Source organism: Carlito syrichta, unplaced genomic scaffold (genome assembly GCF_000164805.1).
Source record: "Carlito syrichta isolate Samal-C Ts95f unplaced genomic scaffold, Tarsius_syrichta-2.0.1 Scaffold308161, whole genome shotgun sequence".
Taxonomy (NCBI): domain Eukaryota; kingdom Metazoa; phylum Chordata; class Mammalia; order Primates; family Tarsiidae; genus Carlito; species Carlito syrichta.
Genome location: NW_007252257.1, coordinates 251,275 through 265,452, shown reverse-complemented (window position 1 = coordinate 265,452; position 14,178 = coordinate 251,275). Strand labels below are relative to the sequence as shown.

The window sequence follows — 14,178 nt, the reverse complement described above, 5'->3', positions numbered from 1 at the left end:
AATATAAATGTAGATACAAAAGAAAAATAAATCAGACTACTTAAAATAATGAGTTTAAGAGAAAATTTGTATTATTCAAAACTTCATAATTTAAGGTTAATTTTTAATAGAATTTTCAGAAAATGAGTGAGAGAAGAAAGTTGAAGTGAAATCATTCAGCTGTTAAAAGGTATGTCAAATATTTAAAAGACAAGTAAGTATTCAACCCTAGATTACCAGTTTAAAAACATCAGCTCACCAAAAAGGTTTAATAGCAGAGTTCAAAAAAGTCATACAGCACTCACTCCTTTTATACCAAAAATGGTCCTACATTTTTATTCCTTCTAAATTACATGCACAAAAATCACTATTGGCAAGGCAAATTTTTACAACAGCTTATCCACATATCATTAATGATGAAAAAATAACCATTTTGGCTAAAGAGAAAAAAATGATGGACTCTGTTAAACCATTTCTATAATATATGTACATTTTTACTGATTAAATACAATATTCGACTTACATTAAAACATACATGTAAACTCAAGCACCTGACATATCTAACTTTCACATATGAAATTATATTAATACCTCAATACTGCAAACTCAAAACAGTGATTTGTACACTAATTTCAGGACTCAGATTTTTTGTGTAAATGACAAACAATATGTCCACTGAGGAGCTTTTGAATCGAATTCATTTACTCATTCAATTCAGAATCTACCACGTTTCTAAGCAGTAGTTCTCAACTTGGGGTAATTTTGCTCCCTGCAAGATTTAGCAACGTCTGGAGACGTTGTGGGTTGTAACAACAAAGGGTCAAAGAGGGTACTGCTGGCATCTGGAGGGGAGGGGCCAGGGATAATGCTAAACATCCTGCAATGCACAGGATAGCCCTCACAACAAAGAATCATCCAGCTTGAAATGTCAACCAACCATGGTTAAGGAAACCCTGATCTACAGCAAGTTTTTATACACCCATCTGTATGAAAAACCATACTCACTTCACCTGTTTCCTATATTATTTGCTAAGTCCAAACTTTTCATACTAGTCTTTGGCAAACAACTTGCCCTATTTCCATCTTTTCAACCAGCTTCCTAACTTCCAAACTTGCCAGTAGGAATTATCATCATCTTAGTTAGCCAGGGTCAAAACTCTGGTTGTCATCTTTGACTTATCTCTATTTTTTAGAGACGAAGTCTCACTATGTTGCCCAGGCTGGTCTCGAACTCCTGAGCTCAAGCGATTCTCCCACTTCAGTCTTCTACAGTGCTGGGATTGCAGGTGTGAGCCACTGGGACCAGTCAATCTCTTTTTTTATTTTTTAAGTTGAAGTCTCACTCTGTCGCCTAGTGGCATGCTCACAGCTACCCCAGCATCAATATGCTGGGCTCAAGCAATCCTTCCACCATAGCCTTCCAAGTAGCTGGAACTACAGGTGTGCGCTACCACGCCCGGCTAATTTTTTGATTTATTGTAGAGATAAGGTCTTGCTAAGTTGCCAAGGCTGGTCTTGAACCCATGGGCTCAGGTAATCCTCTCACCTCTACCTCCCAAAATGCTGGGATTACAGACTGGAGCCACCATGTCCAGCCTCTATTTTTAATAATAGTAGTAAGTAATGGCAGCAGCTAACACACATTTAGCTCAAACTATGTGCCAGGTACTATTTATTCGAAGTGCTTTGTATATATTAACTTATTTCATACTAGGTACAATTATTATCTCCATTTTACAAAAGGAGAATCCAAGACACAAGAAAGTTCAGTAACTTGCCCAAGGTACATAGCTCACCAGCAGCTGAGCCAGGTTTCAAATCCAGCCAATCGCTCCAGAGTTCATGCCCTCAATAAGTACTCCAAAGTGATGTCTCTTCTTTTATCCTCTTTATTAAATCATAAATATTTTATAATATAATCATTTAAATTATTCGAGGGCGGGAACTCTGTTATGTTCACAGCAACATTTCCACAGTCCAGTACACAATAGGTACTCAAAAAGTTTGTTGAATGAATGAAATGAAATAAGTTTATCTCTCTATTTTCACTGCCTCCGTTCAAGGCCAGTCTTTCAGCATTTCATAGTTGGGTTTATTGAGATATCCTATAAACTAGTCAATCAAGCAAACTGATATAAACCTCTCTGCCAGATTTTCCATAGCCCAGTGACCTCCAATCTACTCAAAGTTTTCTTCCTTCTACTTCTCAATTAAAATCATAAAATCCTAACACTTAGAGATCACCCAGTCTAGGCTCTTCAATCTACAAATAAATCCAAAGATGGTGCTAAATCACCCAGTCAGGTAGAGCTGGATGAGAACTTGACTCTTCCAGTTTTTGCCCTAAGATTTTTTTTCCCCCAACTCATAACACTGTTTCATTCCTGACAGATGTCTTCTCATCAACCCATCAACAAATTATGTTCATTCCCACAGGTCCTGCTCAAGTTGTTCCTCCTGCCCATCCTGCTCTTTTTCCTGCTCCACAGATGCAAATCCTATCCATCCTTAAAAATCCCTTATTTCATTCTTCACAACTTCCTCCTTTTCACAGAATCTTAAGGCCGGAATAAGATACTAGAGAAAAAGGATCATTGCTGCCCAATGGGCCAAGTTTAATGCATAGCCACACAAAGCAAAGTTGCTTGGATGATTTCTTCCCTGAAAACCATTAATCCATTCGTTCTTCTTATGTTTTGGGAAATGATTTTAATAAAGACTAATTCATATAGCACCTTAAAATGTTCACAAACCTTAAAGAGACAATCAAGCACATCTTTAGTAGTAGATATATAAAGTTGGGTAGCTCCAAATCACCTATATCTCCTCCATTAAGACACAACTCAGCTTATTCGCAAAGGTGAAACCCAGAACTCTCTGACACAACTCACCCAGCAGCTTCAGATCCTTAGGTTAATCTCTTTCTTTGCATGCTACCATCTACCATTACATGTAATTCCTCCAAAACTCCATCTCTTCCTCCTCTTTCCTAAATTGTGTAATATAAAACACTCTACCTCTTTTATCCTTTATTATTCTGTATATGAATCTACAGGGAAAGTTCAATTTGCTACCTCTCATTCAATTTCAACTATCCAGGCCTTTCTGTACAATTGACATCTGTATCTTCAGCGCTTCTCTGAATCTAGTGTATCTCAGCCCCTTGAAAGTCAATTTTGTTCTTTCCCCTTCTCTACTCTTCCTCTAGAAAAGTGGTCCCAAAAGTAGCATGACTACAACTCTGAGGATCCACTGGTCTGCAGGGGAAAAAAATATATAATTCTAAAAAATTATTTTCTGTCTCATCTTTTCTCAAATTCTATTTTTGGATATGTTTATAAAATGCATAACATATTAGTACAGTAGTACCTACATATAATTAACAAAAGATACATAAATTATTAAAATATAGGCTCAAAATTTTCATTGATAAGAGTCTATATAACAAAAGAGTTTGGAGACAACTGTTCTAAAAATACATAGATAATAAGGCCAAAGTAATAGGTTCCAGACTACACAGAGAATATATACATGTATGTATGCATATGCAAACACATATACTGTACAAAGAAAAACTTATTCATATCATTACCAAAGTCCTAACCAGGCCCATCAACCTCTAGGCTCTGCCAGTCATCTCAGAATTGTGTGCCCTACTTTGAAGCGCAGTAAAGAGCTTGGGCAAAACCCTTCATTTCTAGTAAAACACATGCACACAGTAACACACAAATATCAAAAAGTGATGAGATCCTGCCCTTATCTTTCCTACAGAAGGGTATTTTAGGGCACTGCTCACAGTTCACTATCCTGACACTGCTCATCACTTGACTTATACGTAGACCTTATCTGCCACAACCTCCAGAGATTCGGTTCCCATCTCCCAATTCCTTGGGCTATCCCTTGGGATACAACTCCTGTTCCCCTGGCTAACAACTGGTTTATACTCCCACCTCCCTGGCTGAGCTCACGCCTCCCTTCATCCTTCCCTCCCCTGGGGCTACTATTCACCGTCCTCCTCCAGACCCACAGCCCTGTCCCAGGGTAAAGGACAGTCCATCCACGGTCCCCAAGACCACTTCTCCTTCCTCCGCCGCCCCCAGGAGCTGCCAGCCAGACTGGAGACCGGCGGGGGGAGGGGTGCAGCTCTCCTCCGGTGACGGGCCCAGATGGCAGGATTCCGCCCCCAAAGTCTCAGGCACCCCCCGACCCCCTGGGTCTGCCCGTCCGCCAGCCACCCCGTCCCGGCCTCCCCGACGCCTCACGCCGGCTCCCGGACCCACTCACCATGCTGGGTGAAGATATTGAAGCCGGTCTCGGTGGTACGCCCCGCCGGGTCCCGCCTGCGGCCGGAGGGCCTGGCTGCACTGCTGCCCCGGATCCCGCGGGGCTGAGGCTGCTGGAGCCCCGGAGCCTCTCCGACGCGGCCCACCTGCTGCCCCATCCCTGCGCTCGCGTACTCCCGCGCCCCGACGACCCCCGGTCACATTCCTCCTCCGCGGCTCCGGCCTCGGGCTCCCGGCGCCGCTCCGGCCTCCCCTGCCCGGCCCAGGCCCCAGCCCTGAGCGGCCGGGCCGCCGGCGGCTCCGCAGCCGGACTCCTCACAGCAGCCGCGGCGCTGCCTCCGGGCGACTCATGGAGTCTCCTCTCCCCTCCTCCTCCCGCGGCTCCTCGCCCCCAACGCCGCCGCCGCCATCTTTAAACCACCGAGCGCTGGGAAAGCGTGGGACAGAGCGTCTCCCGCCCCCGGCCGACCAGTCACCTCCGCTACTCGGAGGGAGGGCTTCCCGCCGGCCCCGCCCCCCGCGCCGCGCCCCGCCTCCTCGCCGGGTGGGTCCCCAGTGCCCAACTCGTTTTCAGGCTGCCGGGGCTTTGGGTCTTTCGTTCCCTGCACCGCCCTTCGGCCTCCTCGGTCTGAATCCACCTTAGACGACCCCCTCCCACGTTCTGCTCTACACGCCTTTTTGGGTCGCTCAGTGTCCCTCCTTCCCTGTCGCACCTCCACCTGTCAAATCCGTCAGTGCGGGGTTGAGTGCCACCACGTGCGCAGCTCGGTGGCAGGCACGTTTGGGGCAGAGAAGCACAAGGCACTTGGGTTGAGGATCCCTCAAATGCCGCGGAGGATCCCTCGAAAACACCCTTGTCGGCGGCAGGCCTCGAATCAAAGTCAAAATGTTATAAGATTAACACGAAGATAGTAAAATGCTACATTATTATTTCATTTTAATTTTTCTGAAATTATTTCATGAGGTTAAATCGCACTCGCCTGGGTTGTAAGCCTTCTGTAGTATCATTGGCGAAGCAATTATAGGCCCTTTTCCTCATATTATATTACTATGAATTCCTCTTCAACTCCTTTGCCATCTAACCACATGTGTGTTTCTGTTTCCCTTACAATGCCTGGCAGTAAAGTTAATCTTCCTACTGGCATGCTTTATACACTGTGCACGTGGTCAGGTCTTCTTTTGATGACAACGGAGAAGAAATAGATATCTTTGATCCTGTTTTGAATCAGAACTTAGTCATCTTTAGTTTATGTTGTCTAGCGTGAAATAGGCAGAAGTGTTTGTTACATACATACTATATACAATTCATTCACTCAGCATTCCTCCACCCCATTGTGCATTCGTACATCTTAATATTAATCTCCTTTTTCTTTTTCTTTTTTCTTTTTTTTTTTAGTTGGAGTCTCACTCTGTCACCCAGGCTGGAGTACAGTGGCATGCTGCACCTGCTGGTCTCAGGCGATCCCTCTGCTTCAGTCTTCCAAGTAGCTGGAGCCACAGACATGTGCCCCCATGCCCGGCTAATTTTTTTATTTATTGTAGAAATGAAGTCTCACCATGTTACTCAGCCTGGTCTCGAAACCCTGAGCTCAGGCAATCCTCTCACCTCCACCTTCCAAAGTGCTGAGATTACAGACTTGAGCCACCGCATCCTTTTCCTGTTTTAAATTATTGAAAAGCATGATTATTCTCCTACTATTCCTCTGGCTTCCCTATTGCTTTTTTTAAAGTATCAGTTACTGGAGGTACCACACTGAAATTTTGCTTAAAATTAAAATAGAGAGGATGGAAGCCATTGCAAAGAAGAAACAAAACTACCACTGGGAAGATAGGGTGGGGGGAAGAGGCGGATGTCACTTTCCTTTACATGTTTTTGTTTGTTTGTTTGTTTGTTTTTGAGTTGGACTCTCACTCTGTCACCCAGACTGAAGTGCAGTAGCATGCTCACAGCCACCACAGCCTCAACCTGCTGGGCTCAGGGGATCCTTCCACCTCAGTCTTCCAAGTTGCTGGAACTATGGGCGCACCCCACCACACCCAGCTAATTTTTTTTTTTAATTGGAGTCTCACTCTGTCGCCCAGGCTGGAGGGCAGTGGCATGCTCCCGGCCACCGCAGCCTCAACCTGCTGGGCTCAAGTGATCCTTCTGCCTCAGCCTTCCAAGTAGCTGGAACTACAGGCATTCGCCATCATGCCTGACTAGTTTTTTTATTTATTGTAGAGATGAGGTCCCACCAAGTTGCCCAGGTTGGTCTCAAACCCCTGGGCTCAGGCAGTTCTCTCACCTTGGCCTCCCAAAGTGCTGGGATTACAGGTGTGAACCACCACACCCGGCCAATTTATTTTAATTTTTTGTAGAGACGAGGTCTTGCCAAGTTGCCCAGGCTGGTCTCGAATTCCTGGTCTCACACAATCCTCTTGCCTCGACCTCCCGAAGTACTGGGATTATAGGTGTGAGTCACTGCACCTGGCCTCCTTTACATGTTTTTAATGAACCAGGTTCACCTTGGATGAACCATCTACTGACATAGATATTCACTATTATAAGAGCTCTATGAAATTATTCCATTGCCATCCAGGATGTGGCCAGAAAAAACTGAAATTATCCCCAAAATGGGAATAGAAACACTATGCTTCAACATTGGGTAGAATATGACTTTTTCGTTCGGATCAAAGTTTTCCTATGTTTAAAATATGTATTTTCTTTTAATTTCCTAAGTGTTTGTAACTGTCGGGAAAAAATTCATTCACAAGGGATAAAGATGATCATGGAGGCAGAATTTGGTTTATTGTTTGATTTTTATTATCTCAGAGAATTTTAAAGTGAATATAATGGTTTGGTTTCTCTGCAAATTCATGCCGGGTATATAAAAACAGATAGTGGCCTAGCATGGTGGTTCAAGCCTGTAATCCCAGCACTTTGGGAGGTTGAGGTGAGAGGATTGCCTGGGTCCAGAGATTTGAGATCAGCCTGGGCAACTTGGTGAGACCTCGTTTCTACAATAAATCAAAAAATTAGTCAGGCATGATGGCATGCTCCTGTAGTTCCAGCTACTTGGAAGACTGAGGCGGAAGAATCACCTAAGCCCAGCAAGTCGAGGCTGTGGTGGCTGTGAGCATGCCAATATACTCCAGCCTGGGTGACAGAGTGAGACTCCGACTCAAAAACAAAAACAAAACAAAACAAAAAACCCAGAGAGAATACAGGTTGAGTATCTCTAATCCAAAAATCCAGGTTGAATATCCCTAATCCAAAAGTCCTAAACTCTCCAAAATTTGAAAATTTTTGAGTACTGTCATGACATTAAAAGTGAAAAATTTCACACATAAGTACTAACATAAACTTGGTTTCACACACAAAATTTTTAAAATATTGTATAAATTACATTCCAGCTATGTGTATGTGGTATATATGAAACATAAATGAATTTCATGTTTAGACTTGGGTCTTATCCCCAAGATAATTCATTATGTGTGTGTAAATATCCCCAAATCCAAAATCCTTTTGGTCCTAGACACTTTGGATAAAGGATGCTTGGGCTATAGTAGAGTGTAGTGGTTAAGGGCAGGGACTCATATAACTTGACTCTGATACTTATTAGCTGTTTGAACTTGGGCAAAATTTTGTGCCTCAGTTTTGTCATCTGCAAAGTGATGATGATAACAGACAGTATTTACCTTATAGTACTACTGTGAAAATTAAATTAATGTGTATAAAATACTTAAAATAGTATGTGACGTACAATAAGTGTCATATAAGCATAAACTATTAGTACAAAAAATAATGTTTTTAGAGTCCATAAGCTTTTACAAGCCTAACTTCTTCAAATAGTATATACATGCTGATATTATAGGATGAATTCCATAGTATTTATTCAGGTGAGTCCCCTCCACCTGCCACCTTGCATATAACTAAAAACAAAAACACCAGTCAACCAATAAAAACATGTAGAATCATATGTCACATTATTAGTCTTCCTACCTGGTTATCGCCAGTTACTTGCAAGTGAACTATTACATAGTGTCTTTTTTTTTTTAAATATGAAGATTTCTGTATTATTGATTAAGATTTTATATAAACTAAAGCAAATATCCTGTAAGTGGAGACTTAGGATATGTGTATTATCTTGTCAATGTTTTCCACTCTTTTATTTACAAAACGAAATGGGAACTTTAGAAGGGGGGTGGAGAAGTAGACTACAGAGAGACCTAGTTCATGAGGTGTAGGAGACTATTTCACGCCAAAATAATTAAGTCAAAGAGATTTGCCTGAACATGACTTAAGGTTTCTTTGTGGTAAGTAATGGTTACCTCCATAACTCAGCATACAAAACAGCCCCAAAGAGTACTATCTCTAATGAATTTGAAGGCAGCTAGAAGCTCCAAGCAGGGGCATAAAACAGGGAAAATAAAGTTGTAGGGATGGTGCATGTGGCACAGGGACACCCTTACCTGAGCAATGCAAAGGGCTGCCACAAAAGATCAGACACATCACCAACACCATCAAGGCTCACTGAAGACACGGATGCTCATCATCGTCACCATCCTTTTTATTTATTTATTTACTTATTTATTTATTTGAATCAGAGGCTCACTCTGTCACCCATGGCTGGAGTGCAGTAGCATGCTCACGGCCACCACAGCCTCAACTTACTGGTCTCAGACAATTCTTCGCCTCAGCCTTCCAAGTAGTTGGAACTACAGGTGTGCACCACCACACCCAGATTATTATTATTTTTTTATTGTAGAGACAAGCTCTCACCAAGTTGCCCAGGCTGGTCTTGAATTCCTGGGCTCCAATAATCCTCTGGCCTCCATCTCCCAGAGTGCTGGGATTATAGGTGTCAGCCACCATGCCTGGCCCACCCAAAAGTCTTTACAACTCCTAAACAAGAGAGTCCCAAAAGCAGGCTTGAGTTTCTGCTGTTAGAACCAGTTATGTCCCTGCGAGGTGCACCATTTCCGGAGGTACTGCAATACCAGGTTGATGAGTAGAGTGGTCGGAGCAAGCGCCTGTCCTAACTCCCTGCTCCAAAAATTCATTTAGTATGTTGTCCTCAGAGGACATATCAGATATCAAACTGATAAGAGCAGATGCTACACTTAATCTTAGCGATCTCACTATGCTTATAATGGGAACAATATTGCTCTTTCCAGAAGCAAGGAGCTTGTGAGCAACGCCTCATTAATTCCTGTCTTCACCCGTCTGCATTTCCAGGCTACTGCCATACTTTTTACAAATTTTCCACCATATCTGCCTCTTGTTTACATCAGTATAAACAGTGTCATATAAGACACAAGTGTCAAGCCGGGCTCGGTGGCTCAGCTTCTAATCCTGCTCCTTTGGGAGGCCGAGGTGAGTGGATTGCCTGAGCCCGCAGGTTTGAGACCCGCCTGGGCAACTTGGCAAGACCTCATCTCTACAATAAATCAAAATGAGCCGGGTGTGGTAGCGCACGCCTGTAGTTCCAGCTACTCGGAAGGCTGAGGTGGAAGGATCGCCGGAGCCCAGCAGGTCGAGTCTGCGGTGGCCGGGAGCTGCTACTGCACTCCAGTCTGGTTGACAGAGTGAGACTCCAACTCAAAAAAAAAAAGACACAAGTGTCAGTGTAGACTCAGATCATCTCTCTGCTGGATTCTTTCACTACTGGCCCTTCCTTCCCAGAGTTCCCACCTTTAAACACTCAGCAACTCACTTAACAGAGACTATTTCTTTCTCTTACTGCTTTCATCATGCTTCCCCTCACCCCATGCTTCCCTTCTCCTTCATTATGTACAAAGTCTAAAATTGTCACCTAATGTTTCAAAGTATTTTTCAAGATACCCTGGATTTCAGTTGCCCAGTGTTCTTCCATCTCCAACCTCCACCCCTCCTATGGCAGGCATACGTGCTTGATCCAATTAGCCTGTTTTGGGGATGTCTCCTTTTTAGCTACTATTGCAGTAATTGCATTCTCCCAAATATAGTTCTCAAATAACTCCTCTTGCAGGATTCTACTGTCCCCTTCAGCATTCTGAGATCCTGCCTCCTTCATAAGAGAATTCAGACCTATCAACAGAGATCTAATAGTCTCCCTGGACTCTATTCAGTACATGCCTGAAACAACCACAACTAGAACAATCATTTCCCTATAAAATTAACTTACCTTCCTCTACATCCCTTAGATCTGTTTAGTGTTGACACGTGATTCAATGTCGTAGGTTGGAAAGAATCTTAGAGATCATCTAGGCTAATCTCTTAAAATCCCCTCTGCAATAATTCCAGTGGAGGAATTCATCTATTTGGAAGGGGTCTAATTATTAAAAAGTTCTTCCTGAAGACAAACCGAAACATGCCCCCTTGAAACTTCCACATTTCACCTTGGTTCTAGTTCTACCCTGAAGCCATACACAACAAACTGAATCTTTATTCTACACAGTCATTGAAATACTTGAAGGTGTCATGTTTCCCAAAATATTTTATTTTACTGCATACATGCATATGCTTGTATAGTTATGTTTATCTGTGTATATTTATCTACATAGGCTGAAATGCTTATGTAGATAATTGGAAGGAAAAAATTTCTTGTAAGTTTATGTACAGCATTTTTCTTAAGTTGTTTGTATATGCAGAAGTTTGGACTTTGTTTATGTGTAGTTTGTCTCTGCATTGTTGTGTTAAATCTTTAAAGACTTATAGAGTGCCAAATACATTTCCATTTACAGATCGACACTTTAAAAGATTTTTTGGATGGCAATAATAAGGAATAGGAGGAAGAGGAGGAGGAGAAGGAAGATTCTTATCTCTCTGGGATAGAATAAGTCATTCTCTTTGAAGGTAGAGAGATGGATTAAATGACCTCTTGTTGTTCTTTTTTAGTCCCAAGAGCCCATGACTCAATATTTCTTTGAATTAAAAACCTTATAAATTATTAAGAGACTATTTCAAACAACTGGCAAAGTGCTATATAAATGTTACCAGTAGTAATAATATCTATTCATTTAAAATTAATAAATAAGCACTCATTTCCCTTTAAATGGCAATAATGAAATAGCTGACTAAACAATCTATTTAACATGTAGCCTATAACTAGTTATACGTGGTGGACCTAGTTTAGAATTTTTGTGAAAGGGGGTTGTTTCAGTTATCTATTGCTGCATAACAAACCTTTACCCAAAACCTACTGGCTTAAAACAACAGTAATGTATTACTTATTGCAGTTCCATGGATTGGCTGGACAGTTCTTCTGCTGATTTCACCTTGGTTCAGCTGGAAGGTCAGCTGGACTAGAAGGTACATGATGACCTCCTTCACATATCTGGCAGTTGGTGCTGCTGACAGCTGGTGTCTCAGCTCTCCTCCATAAGACCTCTTGGTACGATCTGAATCATTTCTTCTCACCCACAAAATTCATGTATTTAAAGTCCTAACCAGCTGGGCATGGCGACTCATGCCTGTAATCCCAGCACTTTGGAAGGCAAAGGTGAAAGGATTGCCTTAGTCCAGGGATTTGAGACCAGCCTGAACAACTTGGAGAGACCTCATCTCTACAATAAATCAAAAAATTAGCCAGGCGTGGTGGCGCAGGCCTGTGATCCCGGCTACCTGGAAGGCTGAGGTGGAAGGATCACCTGAGCCCAGCAGGTAGAGGCTGTAGTGGCTGTGAGCGTGCCACTGTACTCCAGCCTGGGTGGCAGAGTGAGACTCTGACTCAAAAAAATAAAATAAAATAAAGTCTGAAGTCGGGCTCGGTGGCTCAGCCTGTAATCTCAGCCTGTAATCTCGGAGGCTGAGGTGAGTGGACTGCCTGAGCACGTGGGTTCAAGACCCGCCTGGATAACTTGGCGAGACCTCATCTCTACAATAAATCAAGAATCAGCTGGGCGTGGTAGCACACACCTGTAATTCCGGCTACTCGGAGGGCTGAGGTGGAAGGATTGCCGGAGCCCAGCGGGTCGAGGCTGCGGTGGCCAGGAGCGGCCACTGTACTGCACTCCAGTCTGGGTGACGGAGTGAAACTCTAACTCAAAAATAAAATAAAATAAAATAAAATAAAGTCTGAACCTTGAGCCTACAGTATTTTAGCATGTGACTGTATTTGGAGACAGAGTCTTCAAAGAGTTGACTGAGTTAAAATGAGATCATTAAGATGGTCCTTAATCCAATTGACTAGTGTCCTTATAAGAGGAAATTTGGACACAGATGCACGTAGAGGGAAGACCTTGAGAAGATACAGGGAGAAGATAACCATCTACAAACCAAGAAGAGGACTCAGGAAAAAACCAGCCTTGATCTCAGACTTCTAGCCTCCAGAACTGTGAAAAAATAAATTTCTATTGTTTAAGCCACCCAGTCTGTTGGATTTTATTATGGCAGCCCTAGCAAGTTAATACAACCAAGTTACAAATAATTTGATAAAATGATATTTGTAGAAACGATAAAAAATACAGGTTTCTAATGTAATGTTTTATTTAATAAATATTTAATGAGCACTATGTATATACCAAGCACTATACTAGTTGCTGGGGGTACATTGGTGAATAAGACCAACCTGCTCCCTGCCCTCATAGGGATTAGAATCTAGTGAGGAAAAAAGAAGTCAAATAAGTAATTACAATCAAGTGTAAAAATGTTGATAGGGGATAAGAGGTTGTTATGGAAACACTTAGCCATGAAGGAATTGAGGAGGTAGATGGGGAATCTCCCCCGGGGGGAAGGCTTAGACTAAGAGGTAAGAGATAAGTAGGAGTTTGCCAGACAAACTGGGAAGATAACTACATTTTAGGGAACACTGAGAAATAAATTCAGGTTACCATTTTTTGCAGAAAGCAGAGTTACAAGAGATGCAGTTATAAAGTTGCAGAGGAAGCAAGGATGCTGAGGAAGTTCTGGAAAGCCCTCTTAAAGGAAAACACAGGAAATTGTCTTTGCAGCTTCATCTGCACTTGGCAGCTTTCTAGATAACTCAGTGGAAAATATAGTGGTTCCTGGAGTCACTAAACTAGACACTTATTTACAGGAAGGCACTTATATTCACAACAAAGAACAGCACTTCTGCAGGGTTTTCACCTTTGTTTTTTTAAGTCTTTATAAATTGCAAAGCTTTCTCTTTAATTGTAAGAAAGTTTATTACTGATCACTTCAAAATATTAACATTAGGGAAAAGGTCCATATGAAGACACAACTTGTTTGTTCTACTGACACAATTCTCTAATTTACCAAGATTTGTGAATAATTTGTTTTACATAAGCATAGTTGCACCAGAGAATTTATATTGATTGTGTTGGTTGCATTGATTGTGTCAGAAAATCACCTCAAAGAGCTTAAACAAAAAATGAATTATACATATTGTTTCATCAAATCTCAGATGTCTTGAATTCTAGTATGACTCATTGTATAAATTGAATTGTGTCCTCCAGAAAGATATATTGAAGTCCTAATTCCTAGTACCTCAGAATGTGAACTTATTTGGAAATAGGGTCTTTATAGAGATAATCAAGTTAAAATGAGGCCATCCTATAACTGGTGTCCTTATAAAAAGCAGAAATTTGGACAGACATGAATAGCGTTCCTGGGGTGCTAGTAATGTTCTGCTTTTGAATACTGATGACATGGATGTGTTTAGTTTGCATCTATTCAAGTACCCTGAATCATCACTGCAGAACTTATACAAAAAGTTGACCCACCTTATGCATCGCTTTTTCTTCCCGCAAACCAATCTGCATTTGGTTGGAAAAAATTGAGTATATATGAATTCTCACAGTTCAAAACAGTGTTGTTCAAGACTAACTATGCACACAGGTATACGTTTCCTCTTAAATTGTTTTTAATGGGCACATACTTTTGAGTAAACATATGTACTTTTCTTTATGAACATTATACTTGAATAAAAAGATAGGGGGAAAGCGGTATTGACTTCCAAGTCAGAGGGAAAAG

At 42.0% G+C, this 14,178-nt stretch overlaps 1 protein-coding gene across 4 annotated transcripts in view; it reads right to left on the bottom strand.

The window, feature by feature from the left end:
• The window catches only part of ABL2 (ABL proto-oncogene 2, non-receptor tyrosine kinase), a 132,066-nt gene extending 127,375 nt beyond the window's left edge, over nt 1–4,691 (bottom strand). For 2 of the 4 annotated variants that reach the window (XM_008065134.2, XM_008065131.2), the window contains exon 1: nt 4,264–4,691. In XM_008065134.2, the coding sequence (XP_008063325.1) occupies nt 4,264–4,420 (157 nt within the window). In that variant the 5' untranslated portion in view covers nt 4,421–4,691. The remainder of the gene's footprint in view (nt 1–4,263) is intronic. The other 2 variants (XM_008065132.2, XM_008065129.2) reach the window with 2 other exon arrangements.
• Nucleotides 4,692–14,178: the final 9,487 nt, after the last annotated feature.